The sequence below is a fragment of the Staurois parvus genome, unplaced genomic scaffold (assembly GCF_062004578.1).
Source record: "Staurois parvus isolate SC_StPar_1 unplaced genomic scaffold, SC_StPar_1.0 ptg000114l, whole genome shotgun sequence".
NCBI classification, from domain to species: Eukaryota; Metazoa; Chordata; class Amphibia; order Anura; family Ranidae; genus Staurois; species Staurois parvus.
Window position 1 is genome coordinate 4,736,766 of NW_028317910.1, and position 23,883 is coordinate 4,760,648.

Genomic DNA, 23,883 nt, shown 5'->3' on the forward strand with positions numbered 1-23,883 from the left:
GAGTAAGCAACATTTCCACCTTAACATACATAATGGGAGATTTTAAATGTTTTCCTGGAGTTTTGTATACTACTTTTATGTATAGAATGCAATGACACAGTGGGAGGGATTTACCCATCCACGTCAAATGTGTGGATAGGGAAATCGGTTCAGTTTTTTTGGGCCAGCTAAATAAAAAAAACTGTGCCATGTAAGGCCACCTTCAGTATATTGATAATTATTACTAAACAAGCTGCTTGTGGGCGGAGTCAGGAAACATCTACACAATAGAAGAATAGTATAATGAAAGTTTCTGCAACCTAATCTTGTGATCCTGAAATGGTATCAAAGCTTTCCCTCCCACTTTCAGATTACCCTCATGGGATCACCTTGGTTAGTCCTCTTTCAGGATCCGAGAAGAAGTTAGTTCTGCATTTTTGCGCTCTCGGCTCGGAGGAACTGCAAAAATTTCTAGAGGATCTGAAGGAATCTATTTGTGAAGTAACAGAGATGGAACAGATACGCATTGAGTGTAAGACATTGGTTTGTTTTTCTTACATAATTTTTTTTTCCAAATTATTTTTTTAAAGCTTTGGTATCATTCCGCTACATGGAAGAAAAATTTATGTATATATATATAATACTCTTTGGTCAATGAAATCTGCTTTAAAAGTTAGCGAAACTTTTTTGCTTTGTGGGAAAAGCAACATTTTTCTCCAGGTCAGCGTTCTGCTGTTTACTGCTAGCCGATGTTGTTGCAGACTCTCACCTGTTTCCTTCTTTAGCATACTTGCTAATAAGTTTTAAGTCTTGGCTCAGGGTTCCAGGGTTCCTGAAACCCCCCCCCCCCCCACCCCACCCCCACCACCACTTGAAGTTGCTTTTGGCTGTACTTTTTCTTTTATGTGTATTTACCCTTTCTAAGGAAAGACATATGATCTTCAAGGCCCTCTTTGGAAGTTTCCAACAGTAGGCAACAGTAGGGGGAGGGTCTATGACACCCTGCACTCACAGGATTTCCTTGGTCTTTGGGACTGAATAATGCTGCACAGCATCCAACCATGTAGACTGAGGACAGCTAGTGATCCCTTGCTTTATACAATGCAGTGTTGTCTACCATGTGTGGTTCTGCTGACTGTTTTGTCTCATGTTTGCAGGGGAGTTAGAGAAGCAGCACGGGGTGAAGACCACACCTGCCAAATCAAACGGATCCCAGCTGGACTTTCAGCCTAAGCAGGAGTCCCCCATCGGTGAGTGGTATCTTCCTGCAGTGTCACAACCTTGTCCCTCCTCCTGACCCGAGAGTTTCCCCCAATCCAGCTACTCTCCTATTTTTCGTCGGCTTTACTAGCCTCCATCTGTCCTTGTCTGTATGTCCATCCTTTTTGTTCCCAACTATTTTTTTCTGACATTGAAACAGTTTCTGATCACCTTTCTCCCCTTTTGATATAACTTTTTAGTGGTAACTGTAGAAAGGTTTTTCTGTCTAATATATTTCTCTTGTGGTCTGTTAACCACAACCACTCTCTATCCTTCTCTAGAGCTTCTTTCTATAGATATCTATAAACAAATGAGTGCAGATGAGTGTCAAGGCGAAATTCATTTGCCCTCTGCCACCTTAGCTCAACATAGTGGAAAGTAAAAGATAGACAGACAGATAGATAGATCGATAGATCGATCGATCGATACAGCGATAGATCGATAATGAGGTGTTTATTACCACTTGAATATTAAAAAGCAGGAGCACAAGTAGGACATTTTACCTGGAGATCCTGCTAGTAACTGCACTTCCTTTTGTAGACTGCCAACTCTAAAACACTGCCTCCCATTAAGCAGCATTGTTGTCAGCCTGTTATGAATGCTCCTTCAGTTGGCCATCATGCTGCCTAACAGGTCTGCAAGAAGTATGGGCAGACCTGACAATGGCCTCCAGGACAAATGAGGTTAATCCCCACAGAAAGAAATAAAAACCTAACAGGCATTCTATAAAACACAGGGGATTATAAGCAGAGAAGATGGGATGAGAGGAGGTATTTTTAGGGCAAAACAGAATTCCTTCCCATGGAACAAGTCTGCCAGCTGTCACTTTGCTGCCTCCTTTGGTAGTTAGCACAGAACAATAGGCTTACAAATGGAAAAATGTCCGGTTTCTCAATCTGTGTGAAAGTTCTACATCCACAACTTTAAATGTTATTATTAACTGTCACACAGTGCATGAAATGAGATTTTCTGAGCTCTGAAAGTTATAATTATTAGGGGAGGCTTAGCCACTAGTACATGAACTGTCAGCACAATATGATAAAGACCCATTTTCCTCCCTTTATGTTCCCCTCTCCAATAGAGACTCTCCTTGTCATGTAGCCATTACACCTCTCTGATATGACTGCTTTTCATATCCGTCTTCTGTCACTGTCACCTTCCCCTTTTCCTGCGTTCCCCATTCTGACCCTATTTCTTTCCGTTTTCCCGTGCTTTCACCTCCGTTCATTCTCTTTTGCCACTGTCTATCACTTTCTTTCTTTTATTTTCATGTTCTTTCTTCTATCTCGCTCTCTTTCTCGTTTTCTTTATTTCTCTCTCTTTCTGTATCTCTCTGATCATCTCCATCGTTCTCTTTCTTTCTATCCTTTCCTCTTTTTACTCTTTTCTTCTTCTTTTTTTCTCTATATCTGTCTTTTTATCTATATTTATCTTCTTTTTATATCTTCACTTTACTTCTGTTCTCTTTTTCTTCTTTTTGTATCTTCTGTCTTTTCTTTTTTTTCTCTTTTCTTTTCCTCTATCTACCATTCATCTTCTTTCTGTCTCTTTCTTTCTCTTCTCTCTTCGTATCTATTGTTCTCTCTCCCTTATATCCTTCTATATCTTCTCTTTTTGCTCTCTCTTTTTTATCACCTCTCTCTTTCTCTCTCTGTCTCTCTCTTTCTCGCTCTCTCTTTCTTTCTCTCTCCTGCACCTAAGTTCACCTCATATTTTGAAGGTAAGCACGAGTCACCTGAGAAGGACACAGGAGGCGTGGTGGAGGTGAGTAGGGCAATAACACAACAGGGCTGTGACACCGACCAATCACAATGCTCCATCCTGCGCTGCTCACCCATTCCTCAGCTCAGGACAACAAACTAACACCCTGTGTGGCTAATCCTTTCCCCATAGACACATGATAATGATGTAGTCACCCCATCACCCTCACAATGTCCCACATTAAAGTATATCTGTTGCTCTCAGACAGTGGAAGCACCAATTTTTGCTGGAAATATAAATTCCTAATGCTTGTATCTAGAAAACCAAGACATTTTTTGGGCATTTCTTAGGAATGTAATTCATTGTATTGCTGTTAAACTGCATCACTAAAACCAGATTGCCCTCCCTGCTATCTGCCAGTTTATCAGGACCTTGTTGTACAGGTAACACAGATATTTTCTTCCATTTGCCTTTAAAATACCCCACGAATACCCCCTCCATCTTGACCACCAAACCTGTCAGCCATATTGTACACCAAAGTTACATTTAGGAAAGAGATGACAACTTTCTGGCCATAAAAGTGCTCAAATCACCAATATCTCAAAAGTGCACACAGTACCTGCAAGTACCTTTGTTAATTCCTCATATTCTTTTCTGTGCACCATAGGAGGCCTCCGGTCTCAGGTGACTGCTGCACAAAGGTCTTCTGCTCCATTTGAAAGCCCTCCCATACTCCGTTTCAAAAGTCTCAACAGCCAGTAGAGACCTTTTCCTTGTATTGTAGAATGTTCGGTCTTCATGGGTGGGGCTTAGCGCTCTCTCATTTTGTAGGTTGATCAAACACATATGGAAGTCCAGCTTACTGGTTGCCAAGTATAATTTAAATAAACATAGCTTGAACTGAAAACCATTTTGTCAGTTTAGAACTCAAACACTTTGGCTGCTCAGAAAGTAAATGCTGGTACTTAGCCAGGCCTCTTCTTTCACCACAGTTGTGTTTTTGGGCCCCTAGCAAAGTTTTCAGGATCGAAAACATATGGGTAAATTGTTTTTAGGTCTGAATTCCACAGACGTTCTGACAGTAGCTGGGAAGGCATTGTGCTGTGAAGACTCCTGATCTGCATTCTTGTTTTGGGTCAGTGACTCTGAAAGCACTTAAGCAATTTGATAAGCAAGACAGCAAGGCAGCTGACAGCACTGATCAGCACTGGCTCTCTCCATTTTCATTTGAGACTTCCTTTAACAAAGTCAAAACCTAATGCTTGATGTTGTTAACAACTAGCAAACAGGCACCGTTACAATTATTGCTTGAACCAAGAAAACGGTTAATCCACTGTGATAAAGTGACAGGTACACTTTAATTCCTAGTTCCTTTACTTTGCAGACCACAAAACAGGTTCCACCCCCATTTAAAATTGTTTTCATGAGCATTGTTTGCAGATAAGCAGCATTGGTAATAGCTAGCAAATTTTTTAAGTTGGTTGATTTTAATTTTACAGAATTTGAATGTTTTGCAAGATTCTGCATGATATTTTAAGAGATAATATTGTTTTGTCTATATTCTAAAGCTGTTTTCTACTGATTATGGGGGAGGAAGATATGGTGGTCTGCAATATAGATTTTGCATTATTTTCTAATGCAAAATGACATTTGAGGCTTTAGGGCCTAGTAGTGACACCCCCAGCATGCCACCCGCCCCCAAGACACCTAGAGGTTGTAGCCTATTAGCACTGTTAGCTTCTGGGGTTAAAGGGCAGCCAGGACTAGCACGTGGGAGATAGTCTTGTAACATTTAATGCTTCTTTGGCTGTTTCTAAACTAGGTGTCAATTCACAACAGGCTTCAGACGTCCCAGCACAGCGGCCCCCAGGGGCCAGAGAATGGAGCTCCGGGCAGCACGGCTCCTAATGGGCAGCGGGAGACTCTGCAGGCTGCCCCCTCCGACCAGCTCCTGCAGTGTCAGCAGATTGTCAAGGTGATTGTGCTGGACACACCCGGCCGGGCAACGTCCGCCCCCGACCAGACTGTCACTCGCTACTTGTCTGGGTCTTGCACCACTACTCCCCTACGTAACGTGGGAGGAAATGTCCACCAACCCCCATTACCCCCGCCACCACCCCCTTATAACCACCCACATCAGTACTGCCCTCCAGGGGTCCTTCTTAGAGAACGCAGATATTCCAGTGGCTCCCGGAGTCTTGTTTAAGTAACGGGTCACTATCCAGTCTTCTAGGACTAATCTGCTTGCACACATGCCAAACCTTGCACATTTATCACTTGCCCATACTCACATGAACAAATCCTCATGAGCACCCATCCTTGCACATGAAACATCCCTGCACATACTATAAAAAAAATATTGTTGCACACTCATGTTGATCTCATATACTCTCCTCAACCAGGCATTTCTTGCACACTTCTCTGACCCTTTTTTATATCCCTCAAAAGAGTTGAGCTTGTGTATTTTTAGTAGGTTTGAGCTCTCTCCACAATATTATTATTGTGGAGGAAACTTTGTATGATCAGCCTGTCCTGGACAAGTCACTTCGTTTTGCCCTCGTGTTTCTTCCACCCACTTTAACCCAGGGCTCCTGCATAAAATTGCACGCCTGGATCTTGTGGAAACTGGCCCTTCCTCTCCACTCTTAGGTGAAAATGGATTGACCCGGGAAACGTTTGCAAAAAAACAGAATTTCAAATTCTCTTTTGAAGAACACGACTACTTATCAGAGGAACTACGGATCAGCTACCAAAGCAACAGAGAAGTATTTGTGAAATGGACAGAAAATGGACTAATGCATTGCTTGCTATGCACTGCTTAGATCGTTGTGGACATGCCTTCAATGTGAATGCTTTTAAGCTTGGGAATTGTTGTAAAAGTTCAGTTCTCTACAGGAGCAAATGCTACTGTTACTGCTTCAGCAGTTTGCACACATTCATGATTAGAAATTTACAAAGGCATGTGCAGAGAAGAAGAGGAGCAACATACAATTAGTTAAGACATATGTACTGTCAAACTCATGGCTTTTATAAAACTCCCCCACCCCCCCCAGCATCTCAACAGGTCTATGGTGTACTCTTGTTTTAAAGGGAAACTGTAGTGTCTTTTTAGTGAATATACATGGGGAAGGGGGATTATTAAAACTTGAGTAGACAGAATCTGGAGGAGTTGTGCGTAGTAACCAATCACCTTCTATCCTCAGCTTGTTCAGTTAAGCTTTAGGCTGAATTTACATTGTGTCCGCAAGGACACACAAAAAACTATTGTTTTCTGTATGTCCCATTCATACTGTAATGCAGCCTGGAGCTGTGCTGCAGTGCACTGCAATAAAATGCAGACATGCTTCATTTTATTGCAGCACAGCATGACGAATCTCATGGCATTGTACAGCACCACAGCTCATCGTGCTGCTGTACACTGTCATGAATGAAGTGTACATTTTGTACATTTCACATAAAGTTTGTACAAGACAAAAAGAAAGGGAGCTGTGCGATGTGCTGATTTGTGCACCACACCACCCCCCAACGCTACCGGGAATGGAGAGCTGCCTTCCAGAGCAGTAAAGCGCTCTGGCAGCTCTCCGTTCCCATGTGAATTCACCTTTAAAAATGAAAATAAGAAACTGAATGGTTGCAATGCACAGCTGTTTCAGTGTTAGTAAAACCACCTCATTATGCAATATTTTCATAACATCTACCATCATTTATTTGTGACCTAATTTTTACTTTTATTATTTTATATATCGATTGTTTCATTCAGTATCCATATTTGTAAATGCTTTCACTAACACCCACCTCCATGCTGAGAAACATGATTAGCATCTCTGCTTAAGGACTGCTGAAAATAGCTAATAGCTAGTTTTTAATCAGTCAGAGCTGATCCATAGTCCTGAGAGATGAGTGTCAGAGGACAATCACTGTACAGCCCTACTTAGGAAGAAGAGCCTGAATATTAAATATGGCTGCATTCATTTACATACATATTTACAATTTGTATATAAAAGATATTTTAAAGAAATAACAGTAATCAAGAATACATTGAGAAACAGCACTTTGTCACGATATATATATACACACACTATATTGCCAAAAGTATTGAGATGCCTGCCTTTACACGCACATGAACTTTAATGGCATCCCAGTCTTAGTCTGTAGGGTTCAATATTGAGTTGGCCCGCCCTTTGTAGCTATAACAACTTCAACTCTACTGGGAAGGCTGTCCACAAGGTTTAGGAGTGTGTCTATGGGAATGTTTGACCATTCTTCCAGAAGTGCATTTGTGAGGTCAGGCACTGATGTCAGACAAGAAGGCCTGGCTCGCAGTCTCAGCTCTAATTCATCCCAGAGGTGTTCTATCTGGTTAAGGTCAGGACACTGTGCAGGCCAGTCAACTTTCACAAACTTGTTCATCCATGTCTTTATGGACCTTGCTTTGTGCACTGGTGTGCAGTCATGTTGAAAGAGGAAGGGACCATCCTCAAACTCTTCCCACAAAGTTGGGAGCATGAAATTGTCCAAAATGTCTTGGTATGCTGACGCTTTAAGAGTTCCCTTCACTGGAAATAAAGGGACAAGCCCAACCCCTGAAAAACAACCCCACACCATAATCCCCCTCCACCAAACTTTACACTTGGTACAGTGCAGTCAGGCAACTATCGTTCTCCTGGCAACCGCCCAACCCAGACACGTCCATTGGATTCCCAGACAGAGAAGTGTGTTTCAGAGAACACGTCTCCATTGCTCTAGAGCCCAGTGACAGCGTGCTTTACACCACTGCATCTGACGCTTTGCATTGCACTTGGTGATGTAAGACTTGGATTTAGCTGCTGGGCCATGAAACTCATTCCATGAAGCTCTCTACACACTGTTGTTGAGCTCATCTGAAGGCCACACGAAGTTTGGAGGTCTTTATTGACTCTGTAGACAGTTGGCGACTTCTGCGCACTGTGCGCTTCAGCATGTGCTGACCCCACTCTGTCATTTTACGTGGCCTACCACTTCATGGCTGAGTTGCTGTTGTTCCCAGTTACTTCCACTTTGTTATAATACCACCAACAGTTGACTGGAATATTTAGTAGCAAGGAAATTTCACGGATGGACTTATTGCACATGCGGCAACCTATCACAGTACCACGCTTGAATTCACTGACCTCCTGAGAGCGACCCATTCTTTCACAAATGTTTGTAGAAGCAGTCTGCATGCCTAGGTGCTTGATTTTATACACCTGTGGCCATGGAGGTGATTGGAACACCTGAATCCAATGATTTGGAGGGCCGGACCAATACTTTTGGCAATATAGTGTGTGTGTGTCTGTATATATATATATATATATATATATACATATATATGTATATATATATATATATCTCAATCACTATAGTTTCCCTTTAAGTGAAAAGATGTTGAGTAGAGATGAGCAATAATGTCCTCAAAATTCCCTGGAGATTTCAGCAAAATGATGCTATTTTGGCAAAATGGATAGGAGTGAATGGGTAAAGTCAAACCTAAGGTGGTTTGTGGTGGTTTTTAACGGTGCAGATGGCTTTGAATGGCTCATAGGTTTTATGGAAGTTCTTTTCAACTATCGTGGACCTATTCTGACAGTAATAATGGTTCCTTATTAGCCTAATTTTTTTCACAGATAGAAAAAAAAAACAGAAAAAAAGGAAAGTAAGATTAAAAAAGTAAAAGGGACAGAACATAGACACAATCAAATCAACAAAAAGAGGAAAAAAACACAACTACAAATAATAATAAATACCTTGAATATACCACCTACAAAATCCAAACCCTCTCAATAAACACATTTTTTTTTGTAAATGTTACCTAAGCAGATTAATGAAAGAAATTGAAAGCCTCGCCTTTAGCTAAAAAATTTGCAGACCGTAAAATTGGTAATTTAGCATCAAAATCACTCAGCCACATTGTTAACATAGAATCATAAATATATTGCAAATGCGCAGAAAAATAATATTTTTTAATCAAAAGATTTTTCAGAGGAACTATGTTTCACTGTTTATCAAAATAAATTGCCATTGATTTTACCAGGAAACAGCTCATTCATAATCATACTTTTTTTTACAACATAACACCTTTTCCCCATAATAAGGTTTGTACTCACAAAAAAAAAAGATCAATCTTTTATGGCAATTTTCTTGCCATAGCCCCTGCTGTTACAGTGATCTATGGTCTTCATAGGGATCCTGTGGTCAATTTTGGGGGTCCTGTCTGTCCACCCTGATGCAATATTACCTTCTCCGTTGTTGTATCAAAAGAATACACATCAGATCAGTGGGTGGAGAAAGAAAATAAGTACAATATTAAATATTAATATTAACTGGTCATTTAAGCTATTATCAGCAATATTGTAATCCATGCCTTTGGAGCAATGCTTCCTTTATCTTGACATTCTGACCTTCATTCAGAACGTGAGAAAGCCCTTGTCAATTACTTTTTTAACACAATCCTGTTTCTGTTAGTCATTATAACATAATGAATCTATTGCGAGACTGTTACACTTACTCATTGAGTAAATAACATTTTTAGTTTTACTATCATAAATTCCACATTATTTATGGCTTTGTAGCTTTGCTGACCATTCCCCATAATGCTCCCTGGTATGGTGCCCCGCTATCAAGCATAAAACAGCATACATGATGTGGGCTTATACTAGTCCAAGTTCTTAAACAGTGCAAAAACACATCCAAACCCAACCAGAATATTAGCAAATATATAAGCCACTAATTGAGAAACTAGCAGAAGCCATAACTTTTTTTGAGTAGTAATTTGTGCATGCTAAAATCTGTTTGCTGAATTCCAAATAATTGCCTTCTGGAATAGATTTGTTACATTCCGTATTTGAACTTATGGCCCTAGACATTCAACTTCTTTTTTTTTTCTTAAAAGTAAAATGTTTGTCTGTATATGATTGGCTCAACACTCAGACTATGGGATCTGTTTATAAAAGATTGATGAATCCAAGAACATGCAATTTCTTGGATTCATCCACGTGTTCACACATTCCCAATTTTTACAAACATGTGGGTGCTAAGGGCCCTTTCACACAAAGGGTCAGATCAGGTCCACCTGTCAGTTTTTCAGGCAGACCTGATTGGACCCTCCATTCACCTGTATGGACCGGCGGGTGTAAATGGACTTGCATCTGTTTACACCCACCTACCTCCAATCCGATCCGGATTCCTAAGAGAATCCACCCTCCTCCGTCCAGGTGGATCAGATTGTAGGGTAATCAGGTGTAAACAAACAGCGAGTCCATTTACACCCAACCACCCATAGAGCAGAGCAGGCTCTCTCTGTGCCCACTCTGCATAAACTGAGCAGACCTGGATCTGTCATCCGCCTGCTCTGATCAGCAGACAGATCACCTGCTCATCTAAATGGGCCTAAGCACTAAGGCAAAGTTCAGCCAGATGTTAAAAAAGGGGCATTTTAAAGCCTGCTAATAGGCTATCTCAACCTCTGTTTAAGAAAGGTTTGCCAAGCATATTGACTCACTTCTGTATTTGTTGGCCCCACATTTGCTCAATTACTGGCCTGCATAGTTCAGTGTAGCAATTTCAGATCTTAGAACTCCTTCGGGAGCTGCAGCAAGGCCTTATAATGGCGACCTGTTGATATAAAAACAACTAAAAACATTTTGCCCAGAGCCAGCAATACAAGCACAGTTCCCCATGTTTTTGTCTCTTTAAAAACACTTTTATGTACAGAAAAATACCTGTTGATCTTGACAGAAATCCATTGAGCTCCTAACTTCCCTTAGTAGGCTGAACACTTTGCTTGTATGGCATTAAAATATTATAGAGTATTCTCAGACCTGCCTAGTTCCTCCATGACAAGTACAGAACACCCCCCTTTAATGTTATATGAGTGGATCAGCTCTGTAGTCCAACAGGGGAAAACTGGACAGGACCAACAATGCTTTTACTTTCAGTGCAACAGAGGCACTGTGTTATCACTTCCCTACAGTGTGGCCCTCACTAGATTTCTGGGCAGGCTCAACAGTTCGTTTTCTGTACTTGCAGCATTTTTAGAGGCAGAAGATGGGCAAATGCATGTATGGCAGACATCTACTGAATATTTATTTTTATTTGCCCAGATATACACCTTAAACCAATAATATCCTAATACACATGCATCTTAAAAGTTTCTCAGTACAAAGTGGAAGTGAATTCATTGCCAAAATATCATGAAAAAACAGCATCACCAAATTAATATAGTCTTAGTCTTTGGAATATTTATGCTTTCCTTATTTGCTTGAGGCTTCTATATCACAATATTTATTAGCAAATAACTTTTTTTGTTCCTTGGAGTTGATGTTAGAATACTAAAATACATAAAAAATGTCATAATTACATTTTAGTGAATTTGAGCCCAATACACCTAGCTTTTGGTAACCTGCTGCCCACCACCCAACTACAAGGACCATTTCTCAGGGTGGTTAGTTCCACCATGGCTGAAGAACCACAGGTTTTTAAACTTTGCTTTGCACAGTTCCTTTTCCGAGTGAACCTGTGCACAAGTCTACATGTGAAAGCACACTGCAAGCAAGTATTATATACATAACCTGATTCCTATTTTCCAGTTCTTTACCTGCAAAAAAAAAAGAGTTGCACCGCATGGTTAGACAGAGAGTATGCAATAGGCTCAGTGAGTAAGAACACAGCGTTGACTGTTTTATGTTGCCAACTGATAACTCAAAGCCCTTCAGTGGCACTGGGGTGGAGAGGGGGTGGTCCGGGCGGACTGTGTGGACATTTGATGAAGCACCCAGACACCTGTAAAATTTTGTAATTGACAAAAAAGTGAATATTTTATCTGTTCTATAGAAATCTAGATATTATATGAGATGATGTTGCCTCTGTTTATCGAGTCTCGTGTCTCTTTTGGTGATGGGAATGATGGGGGATTTTTTTAAATGAACGTTTGAAAGTTTCTCCTGGTTTTGTTTTTCAACTATTTAATAGTATAGAAAAAAATGCAAAGAGCAAAAGCATCTGTAAAATGAGGGAAAAAAAGGGACTTTCTCAGTACCCCCCAAGGAAAGACTCCACAACATTAACAATATTTCTGAGTATTCTAAAAATATCTACAGGCATACCTCGGTTTACAAATTTAATTCGTTCTGCGGGAGTTTTCGTATTGTGAAAAATTCCTAAACCGAAATGCGGTTTCCCATAGGAATGCATTGAAAACCAATTAATCCGTTCTGGAGGTCAGAAAAAAGTAAAAAAAAAAAAGTCTTTTATCTGTTCAAAACTCTTTATAAAGTGCACTTTAAAGGCATAAATACTGTACAGGGACATAATTAAAAATGAATTTGTAAATGCACTGAAAACCAATTAATCCGTTCCAGAGGTCAGAAAAAAATAAAAAAAAGTTTAATCTGTTCAAAACTCTTAGAAAGTACACTTTAAAAGCATAAAGGGACATGATTAAAAAAAAATTTGTAAATGCATTGAAAAGCAATTAATCTGTTCTGGAGGTCAGAAAACAATTCAGCAGTCCATGTATATATTATAGTAAGATCCAATGTGGGCAGGGATAATCCAGTAGGCACTAAGGGCAGGCTGCGATGGAGCGAAGCAAACTCTGCAGTATAAGAAACAAAAGGACACAGCACCTCTAAGTGTAAACTGTGTGACAATATTTAGTAAGAAGGTAAGTATAGCAACTCACATCTTGGATAATAAAACAGGATCATAGGGAGGTGATGTAAAATGTCTGTAGCCAGATATAAATGACTGAGAGGAGATAACCTTGGTCTGCCAGCAGGTAGTGCTGTATAGGTAAAGCATAGATGGTGAAGCCTGGCAGGGTCTCCAATATGTCCGGAGTTAGTCACGTTGGGCGTCTGACGTCATTGGGGTGCAACGCTTTTTTGAGAATGCGCTGGACCGACATCGGCCGGCGTGCTCTTTCATCAGGCATGCTGCAATGGTCAGTTTTTAATCATTTATGTAAAACCTTTACTCCAAAAAAGAAAAAAAATTGCTGCAACTGCTTATTAAATGCAAGTTAGAGTTTGACTACAGATTGTAGTGTATCTACTGTAAATCTGCTGGTACATCTTACACTCCCCCCAGGAGGATAATGCCGCTGTCCAAAGGTGCCCCTGTTCTCCTTCATCCAGACTGGGGGCACTCTAATAAAGGAGGTGTGGTACTGGCCAGATCACCAGATGAAAGCAGAGGGAAAAGCCTAAAAGAAGAAAATCAATGCAGCCTTCACATCTAATGATTGTCGAGCTGCAATGCAGTATATAAACATTTTTGGTTTAAGTTTCAAACCGCTTTAATATTTCCAAGCCCTAATGCAGGGGGCAGAGCTACAGCCCCGAAACACATTGGCTTTCCAAACGATCTATGACTGGATTAAACGTGTTTGAAAGGGATAAGTGAATTTACAAATCAATTTTCAAGTTCAAAGAATGATCATGGAAGCCTTGTTGTGTGCAGAAGCTGCCAACCCAAAATTCAGATTCTCTACATTTACATTATTGCCATACTATTGGATGACAGCTGTAATATACAGTAAAGTAAACTTATAAAGAATCTCTCAGGATTCCAGGAATTTGCGAAGAATTTGTATTGCTTTCTCTGAGCCTGTTGGGTAGATTTATCTTCATTTGTGCCCCACAGGAAGTGAAAGAAAATCTCCCCAAAGGGAACATAGATAAAACTGACAGACTCTAAGCCTGCCTTACACCATTTACATTTAAAAAATGTTAAGACAAGATTTCCGCTTTTCAAAATACACTAAAACCTGCATCAATGCTACAGCCTCTTAACTAGCTTTTTGCAGGATTAAAGAGCCTTCTCTTTTTCTGTGTGCCTCATTGCTTAGGATCAGGTTTTTCAGCACCTTGAAATATCACTGTTTCATCTTTATATGTCTGCATTATAAGTCCTCATGCACACTGGGTGTTTTTACAGCGGCTGTTTTTGGCATTTTTTTCAACAGCCAGTAAACTCCTCAGCATGTTATCCTATGTGTCCATGCACACATAGGCTCTGATCAGCGTTTTTTGGCAGGGGCATTTTTTAGCTAAACCCCCCCCCCCCCCCGAACTATTGAGTTTCTTGAGCAGTTTTTAGCTGTAAGAGCACCCTAATGCTGAAAAATGCAGTAAAACTCTGAAAATGCGGTATAACACTACAAACCGGGGGTTTTGGGGCGTTCATTTGAGCAAAATTTTTGCATGAAAAAACGCAAAACGCAGCTAATCGCTAATGCAAAAACGCAAAAAAATGCTTGTGTTTTTAACACGACTTTACACAGCTAACACTACTAGTGTTATTAAAATGCCCAGTGTGCATGGATCCTTAAATTCTTGCTGTGTCAGAATATACAGCAACTGTATTGCTTTCTAAAAATGCTCCAAAAACCCTCCAGTGATGTTACCTAGGCTGAGACAATACCATGATTTTGTTGCAGGCAGAAGGAAGCGTTTTCTCAGTCCACTCTCCTCCAGTGATCAGACTGTGACATTGAAACTTTGTAGTAAGTCACTAGGTGAGAGGCTGTAGTAGAGGCTGATCTGTGCAGGGGCGTACTGACAACTCATGGGGCCCCAGGGCAATAGGGGATCACGGGGCCCCTGTGTCCTTGCCCAAACTAAAAAAAAAACCTATGAAAAAGGTACCAGGGGCATCTCATGGGGCTCCCTACTGACCCCGGGCCCTCGGGCAGTACCCGAGTTTCCAAATGGTCATTCCGCCCCTGGATCTGTGTCAGACATTTGTAAACAAAACAAAGAACTGGCATTAGAATGTACAAGATTGTGACATCTCAGAGCCGGCATCTCAGTCCAGGAAGTAGAGTGTGACATTAGATGATGCCTAAACGTAGATGGCTTTGGAAAGCATATGAAGATATTGTCTGAAGAAGTACCATCATCTCTTTGAGAGGTAAAAAATACCTGGAAATGTTGCACATACATATTATTTGTAACATGCATGTATTTAACATGAAGCAAAATACAGTATTTGGTGACAGGTCTATTTTTATTAGTGTGGGAGGTGAGCTGTCATTGGTTTTAAATACCCTAATAAATAAAGGGCAATGCCAAATGTTCCTGGCCACATCCTATCAGTCGACAGGGTATTGGACATGTATATACTGTATACCCATTATTGAGAACATTTAAAGCTGAACTCTGGGATAAGCAAATATCTAAATTCAAGAATCGTGTGTAATCTTACTTGAATCTTGGTGTGCTTTAAGTATTTAATACAGGTACTAATATAGCACTGTCAATTTACACAGCGCTTCACACACACACACACACACACACACACACATATATATATTGTACATTCACATCAGTCCCTAACCTTCAAGGGGTGTACAATCTAAGGTCCCTAACTCACATTCATACATACACATACTAGGGCCAATTTAGACAGGATCCAGTTAACCTACCAGCATGTCTTTGGAGTGTGGGAGGAAACCCACACAGGCACAGGGAGAACATGCAAACTCCAGGCAGGAGATGCCGTGGTTCAGATTTGAACCAATGCCGCTAGTACTGCCAGGTGAAAGTGCTAACCATTTAGCCACTGTGCTGCCGGATCTGTATAGCTTCCAGATCTGTGTTCTCTGCACAGACTATGGACAGCACAGCGATGATGTCACTGATGAATTTCAGCAGGCGGGGCTGACAACACTGCTTAGGATTTAATTCTAGCAGAGGGACTGTTTGTCAGGTCAAACAGGATGTTCAGAGCTCACTGGATTTTTGGCAGGTCAACAGGTTTTTTTATTGTACCACAGCATTTTTAAACCAAGAATAAAATATGAGGAAATGTATTGCAGAGGTGCACTGAACAGGATTTAAATTTTTTTTCCCAGACATACATTTTAACCACAGTAAAATAGACTATAAGTACAGAACCTGTATCATAATTTTATTTAGTGTTTACAGTAAATTACAGAAAAAATTATAAAAACAATTTGATCAGAGGGCGATGCTGTAAGGCACTCAGGTAGGTCATATTTTAACTCTCGGAATTTTATCGACTAGGAAGTAATCCTCCTTCCAGGTCCTAAAAACTAAAACAGAACGTAATGGTGAATGTGGAATCCAAGGAGAAGCATATGTGAAAGGCGCATTCTACGACGAGGGTCCAAAAATCACACTGCTGGGGTGTCTCTGGAGGTTCCATCCAGGCTGATCCTGGGACGCAGTCCAATTTTCTGCATCACTCGCTCCATCTGGGGCTGTGTCATGTCGCGAAGGCGCTGGATGACAGAGAAACATGAGTTTTGCGACTTGAGGTTTTATCGGTAACAGACACACAATCAGTGGGCTTATCATCAGCAGTGAAACAGCAGAGCATCAAGCTTGATCTCACAAAATGCTACACATATTACCGGCTGGAGAGATTATATTCCTAGTTGATTGACTTTTGGGGGAATTCCTAGTTTTCAATTTAGGCTACTCACAAGACCAAAATGACCTTCAAAGAAGAAGATCTCTATGAAATGGAGTTGTAGGACTGCCAAACACAAAGTCAAGAAGACTTTTTTTTTATTTCTACCTTTATTCCAAGAAAAAAACATTCCAATGTGTTTTGGGGGTCTTACATTTCCCCCCTGATCGGGGCTTAGAAATCTGGTATACAAAAAGTCACCTCCTGAGCTCAGAGACCCAGATCAGGAATTAGTAGACTAACCATCCTCCACGGCAACATATCCACCAAAAGATCAAAAGCTGTGCAGCTCTTAAGAAAGGCTGGGGAAGCCTAGGACAGTACTGCAAGAAAGCGCACCAGCCTTGCACATTACCTCAGCGACAAGAATTTTATTAACCTTCGGTAATATACTTGTCGCTAAGGTAATGCGCAAGGCTGGTGTGCTCTCTTTTATATTAGAAATCTGGTAGCCTGTCTTGAATTTTGGGAGAAAATTACAAAATGATAGGCAGCCCAATGGCCAACTGAAGAAGCGAACATGGTAGGCTGCCAATGCTGCTGCCAGTTGTGAGGTTGTGGCTTAGCATTACCAAGCTGCAAGTGCTGTTACTGGATATCCAGGTAAAACATTATTTGCTTAATTGTATACAGTGTCAGGAAATGAATTGCGTGAAATTGTTATCTAAGTGGTGCTGCTGTTCAGAAAAGGAATGAAAATATTAGGGTCCATCTTTACCTGACCAAAAGTGCCGGAGGAGGTGAGAAACAGGTACAGCATATAACTGGGTATCAGCACCATAGACGACAGAGCCATGAGCCAGCCGATGCCCTGTCCCCATGTAGGATACACGTACCGCCCCAGGGTGAGGGGTGTCATCTCAACTGCACTGAAAATGAAGACGCCCTATGTGGTAATAGAATATACAAAAACAGGTGTATAAATAAAAAAATATCAATCAGTTTTATAGAAGTTCTAATTGCTTTGGCAAATACATTGTTAAAGAAAAAATAATATCTATCAATAAATAAAGAGCAATTCTAGACAATATGTGTAGCCAACCAGTAAATTGTCAATGCTATCCAACAAATACTTCAGCTGTACAAAAATCTGTAGGTTACGGCAATTTATTTTGATCAGGGTTTTCATAAATCTACTGCAGCCACAATTCTAAGAGGGCCTCACGTGTTCACTGAGAGTGTACTTCCTGAATTATGTGCTGTTCAACCTCCTCTATCACATTCCAAAGTCTAAATCTAATGGCTATGGCATGCTTTTTAGTGCTGTTATACCTGTAAGAAGGTAGGGTTCAGATGCCATCTTAGTGAATTATCTGCAAACTTAGAATATAGTGTCTCACTCTAGATGCCAAGGATGGCGTCATATGAGGTCCTTCTTTGTGTAAGTCAAGATTCAATTAATGTAAAAAAACACCCATGGCATTCTGGTCACAGAAACAGTTGTTGATGACTGATAATGATGGGATATAATAGATTGATTTTCCAGCTGGCTGAAAAATAATTTTTGACAGATGACTCTGATATGTGATATTCTGATGACAGTGATATCCTGATAGAGTACACTGATTAGCGGATGTGTTCGCTGATTGACAAAAGTTGCAGTCGCTGATTGACAAAAGTTTTCCAGCATGTCCCTTCAACAGACGTTGATCAAATGATCCTACCCCACAATGATTGGAATTCAACCAGTCCATGCTGAACCTGCCCAGTTTCAATCAGTGTATTGTCAGTTTGGCCTATCAGTTGGGCTGCTCCTTTCCTGCCATATAAGTGGTCCTCTCAGGGGACCAGTGAGTTCTGAGTTTTCCTCCTCTCCAGCTCCAAGCTCGCAGGCAGGCCCCGTTTCACTAGGCCTCCTGGCAGCCTTCCACCTCAGCTTCACATCTTCCTCTCTCCTTCCACCTGACTCCTGATACTGAGCATGCTCCAACACTTTTAAGGGAGTCCAGCCCCTTGCCATGCCTTCTGTTGGGAATTGGCTAAGGTCCTTCAAAAGTGCAGTCAATCACTCCTCAGATCCACTCATTGCTTCCAAGGCCTTCCTTCGAAAGCCTCAGAGCAGGGAGAAATTCCAGAGGAGCTTGCCTGCAGAGTCTCTCAGCCCTGAACAGAATTTGACCCCTCTGACTACCTCACCTGAGCTGCTAATGGGCATACCGTGGCACTCAATGGGTGACTCTGGCAAGTTGCGTCACTTGCCAAACTCTGTTGGTTGAGTTAAAATTACACCACCACATTGTGAAGCATCCAAGAGGCCACCACATTCCTTTGGAGGTTGACAGGTGATGGGCAGTAAATACACAGCTGAACTGCCTTCATGAACGAGGCCTTAGATTTTTATGGAGATTATTCCCCTGTATAGACAGCCTCAGCCAGCTGCAGGGGACAGTGAGTGCTAATAGGTGAAAGAAAACGCTACACAGTAGCAGACAAGGCCTCTGGGGAAGTAAAGGGCACCTTTCATTTTCTTTGACATTAAACTCATTATTGATAAGTGTGTCCTCACCAAACAGACAAAGGGGGTGAAATAAGCCCAGCAGAGTTTCCACCATGAGCAAGGCTGGTATCCAATCATTTCTTCAATGTCCTGGTAGAAGCGGTCAACACCTGCAGCGGAGGAAGATGCAAGATTGCATGTCACATGACCAGTTATACCACTCCTGCCCTTGAATTAGGGTTTTCTGTACTACTGCAGATCTCATCAGCCCAGCACTGATGCCTTGAACCAGTTTTTCTCAACCAAATGCCTGTATTGTTCTGGCATGGAATTCATTCAAAAGTCCTAGTGTGGTGGGGCCAGTGAAGCCTCAATGCTTGTCTCTCACATAACTAATCACTAATGAAATTATCATTTTAGCTGTCTGTAATGAGGGCCTTCTTCCCACTAACCACCAATGTAATAGGATACTAGTCTACCGATCCTCAAATTAACGGGGCACTTCTCCACTCACCCCAATAACAGAGTCCTTTTCTCATGACTCCCAGTGTAAAGGGACACTTCATCCACTGACCACCCTTGTAAGGGGGCTTTTCTTCCACTGACCACCAATTTAGGAGGACTCTTGTACCACTGACTACAAATGTAAGGGGACACTTCTATTGACCACCAATGTAAGGAGGCAATTCTCCTCTGGCCACCAATGTAAGAGGGTCCTTCTCTCACTGAATACCAATTTATATGGTCCTTTCTCCCACTGACGCTCAATGTAAGGGGCTCTTCTTCCCCACTGACCACAAAAGTAAGAGGGACCCTTCTGATACTCACCCCAATACCAGAAGGTCTTTCTCACACTGACCACCAAAGTTAGCAGGGCCCTTCTCCCAATGTAAGAGGGTGCCTCTCCCTGTGACTACTAAAGTGAAAGGGGCCCTTCTCCCAATGTAAGAGGGCCTTTCTTCCACTAACCCCAATGTAAGCTGGCCCTTCTGCCACTGACCAATAATGAAGGGTGAGCCTTCTCCCACTGATCACCAATGTAAAAAATAGCCCTTCTCTCACTGACCACCAATATAAAACAGCACTTCTACATTGTCTGCTAATGTGGTGGGCTGATAAATAAAGGCTGAGATAATAATGTAAGTAGGCGTAGCATTCACAGTATGATATAGAACTACCTAAAACCTAAAGCATGACACAGGTGACATAACTGGAGGAAGAGCCTGCTGTTACTTTTTTTTCAATGTATTACATTTTCATTAAGGGATTTTTTTCAGATTACAGGTCCACTTGAAAGTGGACCTGTTCTTATAAATCAAATTAAATGAACTTCAGCTATGAAATTAAAATGAACCCCCTGTGCTGAGTGAGGAAAATAGCCGAAAACATTGCCTTTTTGAAGTGTACGTAAAGGTGCACTCTAAAGTGGACCTGTACTGAAAAATTAAATTAAAGTCAGTTATTGAATTAAAATGAACCCACTCTGCTGTGAGGAGAAGTGCATAAGACAGAGTTGAAAACCATTCCCTAAAAAAATGAAAATATATAGGTTGTATGTTTCTTTTCCTTTATAATTATTTATTCACCTAATGGTTCAGTCACAGGTGGTGAAGCACTCTGAAGCCAAACATCTTCTGTTGTGTTCTCTCCCGTAATCCTCTGGAAATCTATTGTCATGATTGCACCTTGTGTTAAACCCAAACCCAATATTTTATTTAGTTTTGGATAGAGTGGCAAAGCATTTGACACTCTGTCAGGTTTCTTTTGTCTGGATATGTAATGAGGAAAGTGTCAAAAGCAGAGTGTATAATCCAGATATAATTGTATTATAGGAGGGAACTTCTCCACTGACCCCTAATATATCGGCATGCTTCTCCAATGACCCCCAATGTAGGAGGCCCTTCTCCCACTGACCACTAATGTAAAAGGGCCCTTCTTCCACTGCCCCCCCAATAAAGGGGCCCCTTCTCCCACTGCCCCCCAATGTAAAAGGGACCTTTCTATCCCTGACACCTAATGTAATCTCTTCTCTCATTGACCCCCTAGGTAAGAGTGTCCTTCTACCATTGACCCCTAGTGTAAGACAGATCTTCTTCCACTGCCCCCCCCCAAATCTAAAGGGCCCCTTCTCTCACTGTCCCCAATGTAGAGGCCCCTTCTTTGCTGACTACCAGTGTAAAAGAGCCCATCTACCACTGCTTACCAATGTAAGAGAGCCTTTTTCCCAGTGACTACCAACATGGAAAAGCACCTCTACATTGACTAATGCTTGTGGATATGGGGGACAGCTTTTTTTTTCTGATGACTTGCTAAAGTTTGCCATAGGCTGATAATCAAAGGCTGATGCAGAAATGTAGCTAGTCCTAGCATCCAGTCCAGCTATAAGTTGCTGATCACCGCCATTAATAGTATATAAAAAAAAATCCCAGTATATATACACCGCCATTTGTAGACGCTATAACTTGCACGTAAACCAATTAATTTACAGATATTGGGATTTTTTTTTTTAGCAAAGACATGTAGCAGAATACATTTTGGCCTAAATGTATGACGGAAATTGATTTTTTAAATTTTTTTAATGGACATGTTTAATAGCAAAAGTCAAAAATATTGTTTTTTTCTGACTTTTTTTTTTTTATAGAGCAAAAAATAAAAACCACACAAGTGAACAAATACCACTAAAAGAAAGCTCAATTTGTGGGGAAAAATGACGTAAACTTCATTTGGGTGCAGCGTTGCATGACCGTGCAATTGTCAGTTTAAGAAAGCCAGTGCCGTAAGGAAAAAAATGGCCTGGTCAGGAAGGGGGTTAAATCTTTAGAAGGGAAAGTGGTTAAAGGAAAACTTGTAACAAAAGGTACAGTCATCTTTTGATAAGTAATTAAAAAACACATTTTTTTTTTGTAAACAGCAAAAAAAAATGTTTTTAAAGAAATTTAAAAAAATGTTGAAACATCTAAGCCTAACAAAATAGAAAATAAACCTAATTTGAATCTATTTCCTTTTAAAATGATGATTCCAAGCTAAATGTCCAGCCCCGAGTTTTTCCAACTAGGGCCTCCACTTCAGGTCTATACTGGAATCAGTGTTAAATAATTAGGTGACATTATCAGCTCATCACTATCAGCACAGAGGATGAATACTGTATGTGCCTAATGTAGATACAGGTTTGAGTACAGGTCCACCTTACATAATTATAGATAACAGGTGAGTATTTGTGTCTTAATTACACTTTGAGTAAAAGATAAACAAATTAAAGCCAACAGCTCCTAACGTAATATATGGAGAGCATGAAGGATTATTTGAATTTATTAAAACAAAAACCAAGCCAATGGGTCTTTAAAGGTACAAACATTATCCCAGTTTTTAAGACATTATTAAAAATAGCCTTTATTCAATACAAAATATTAAAAACAGGATTTGTAAAACTATTTTGTATTGAATAAAAACTAAATATTATTTATGTATGTATTTATTTTTGTTTAATATATATCAGGGATGTGGTACATCCTACTAAGGGATTACTGATTGGAATCCTTAAGGCTTTTCTTATTTATTGGATTATTTTAAAGTACCAACATCTCAAAACAAATTAAATCCCAATTTTAGATAACATTTTAACATTTCAGCAATTACAATAACAGTTTTTATTTTTTCTTTTGTAAAAAAGGTTTTACTGGATACTTTAGTTCGGTATATCTGGTGACACACTATGTATACCTTTGATACTTTGTACTAAACTCATTGTAACAACTGAACCCGTCATGTCTCTGTTATCTGGAACTGTAATGCTGCTTCTTATAAATAAAGAATTGAAAACAAAAAAATCTAAGCCACATATATAAAAGCTGATCCATGTGTTAATGGGGGAGGCCAGAAAAACTGTTGTTTTAAATCTAGTGATGGGCTGCGGCATAAATGTCATTATTGTATTGCCCAGAGTTTCACTTTAGTTTTGCTCCAGATGCGTTCCTAATAGAAATGTGTACAAGGTCTCACCATAACACCATGATATGGACACTGTCTCAAAGAAAACCAGGAAGAGGAGACACGTCCCGCTGGCTGAGTAATAGTCAAAAAGCTTGAACACGTAGATTCCACCCTGGAAGTGTGCAGAGTTTACATCATTATATATGTTACTGAGCTGGGCAGATTTTCTCATTACATTCGCATTTATGCTTTCTTTTCATCCTATTCCTTAGATCTCGGTCTACTTCCATGGCACAGTTGAGACTGATTTCAACAATGAACTCTCAGTTTAGCTCAGTGGTCTCCAAACTGTGGCCCAGGGACCAGATGTGGCCCTTTGCTTGCTTTTTTTCTGGCCCTTGGGGCACAATTTCATCCACTGATATCAACAATGGGTCATAATTCCCCCCACTGACACCAATAAAGGGGCACAATTTGACCCACTGACACCAGTGATCGGGCCCAATGACACCAATGATGAGACAATTCCTCCAAATGACACCAATGATGAGGCACAATTCCTCCAAATGACACCAATGATGAGGCACAATTCCTCCAAATGACACCAATGATGAGGCACAATTCCTCCAAATGACACCAATGATTGGGCACAATTCCTCCCAATGACACTAACAATGGGTCACAATTCCTTCCAATGACACTAACAATGGGTCACAATTCCTCCCAATGACAGGTCACAATTCCTCCCAATGACACCAACAATGGGTCACAATTCCTCCTAATGACACCAATGATAGGTCACAATTCCTCCCAAAGACAACAATGATAGGTCACAATTCCGCCCAATGACAGGTCACAATTCCTCCCAATGACACTAACAATGGGTCACAATTCCTCCTAATGACAGCTTACAATTCCTCCCAATGACACCAACTATGGGTCACAATTCCCCCCGATGACACCAATGATTGGTCACAATTCCTCCCAAAGACAACAATGATAGGTCACAATTCCTCCCAATGACAGGTCACAATTCCTCCCAATGACACCAACGATGGGGCACAATTCCTCCCAATGACACCAACAATGGGTCACAATTCCTCTCAATGACATCAATGATAGGT

At 40.7% G+C, this 23,883-nt stretch overlaps 2 protein-coding genes across 8 annotated transcripts in view; one reads left to right on the forward strand and one right to left on the reverse strand.

The window, feature by feature from the left end:
- Positions 1-11,824, forward strand: part of IQSEC3 (IQ motif and Sec7 domain ArfGEF 3) — a 150,176-nt gene extending 138,352 nt beyond the window's left edge. Inside the window, exons 11-14 of one of the 7 annotated variants that reach the window (XM_089671753.1) lie at positions 350-511; positions 1,137-1,229; positions 2,960-3,003; positions 4,763-11,824. In XM_089671753.1, the coding sequence (XP_089527879.1) occupies positions 350-511; positions 1,137-1,229; positions 2,960-3,003; positions 4,763-5,146 (683 nt within the window). In that variant the 3' untranslated portion in view covers positions 5,147-11,824. Of the gene's footprint in view, positions 1-349; positions 512-1,136; positions 1,230-2,320; positions 2,596-2,940; positions 3,004-4,762 lie in introns of those variants that run through there. The other 6 variants (XM_089671755.1, XM_089671760.1, XM_089671759.1 and 3 more) reach the window with 6 other exon arrangements.
- A 4,022-nt stretch (positions 11,825-15,846) lies between these two features.
- Positions 15,847-23,883, reverse strand: part of LOC149467396 (sodium- and chloride-dependent GABA transporter 1-like) — a 32,851-nt gene continuing 24,814 nt past the window's right edge. Inside the window, exons 11-14 of the mRNA XM_089671761.1 lie at positions 22,829-22,931; positions 18,899-18,999; positions 17,111-17,278; positions 15,847-16,201 (exon numbers count right to left, since the gene is read on the reverse strand). Coding sequence (XP_089527887.1) covers positions 16,094-16,201; positions 17,111-17,278; positions 18,899-18,999; positions 22,829-22,931 — 480 coding nt within the window. The 3' untranslated portion in view covers positions 15,847-16,093. The remainder of the gene's footprint in view (positions 16,202-17,110; positions 17,279-18,898; positions 19,000-22,828; positions 22,932-23,883) is intronic.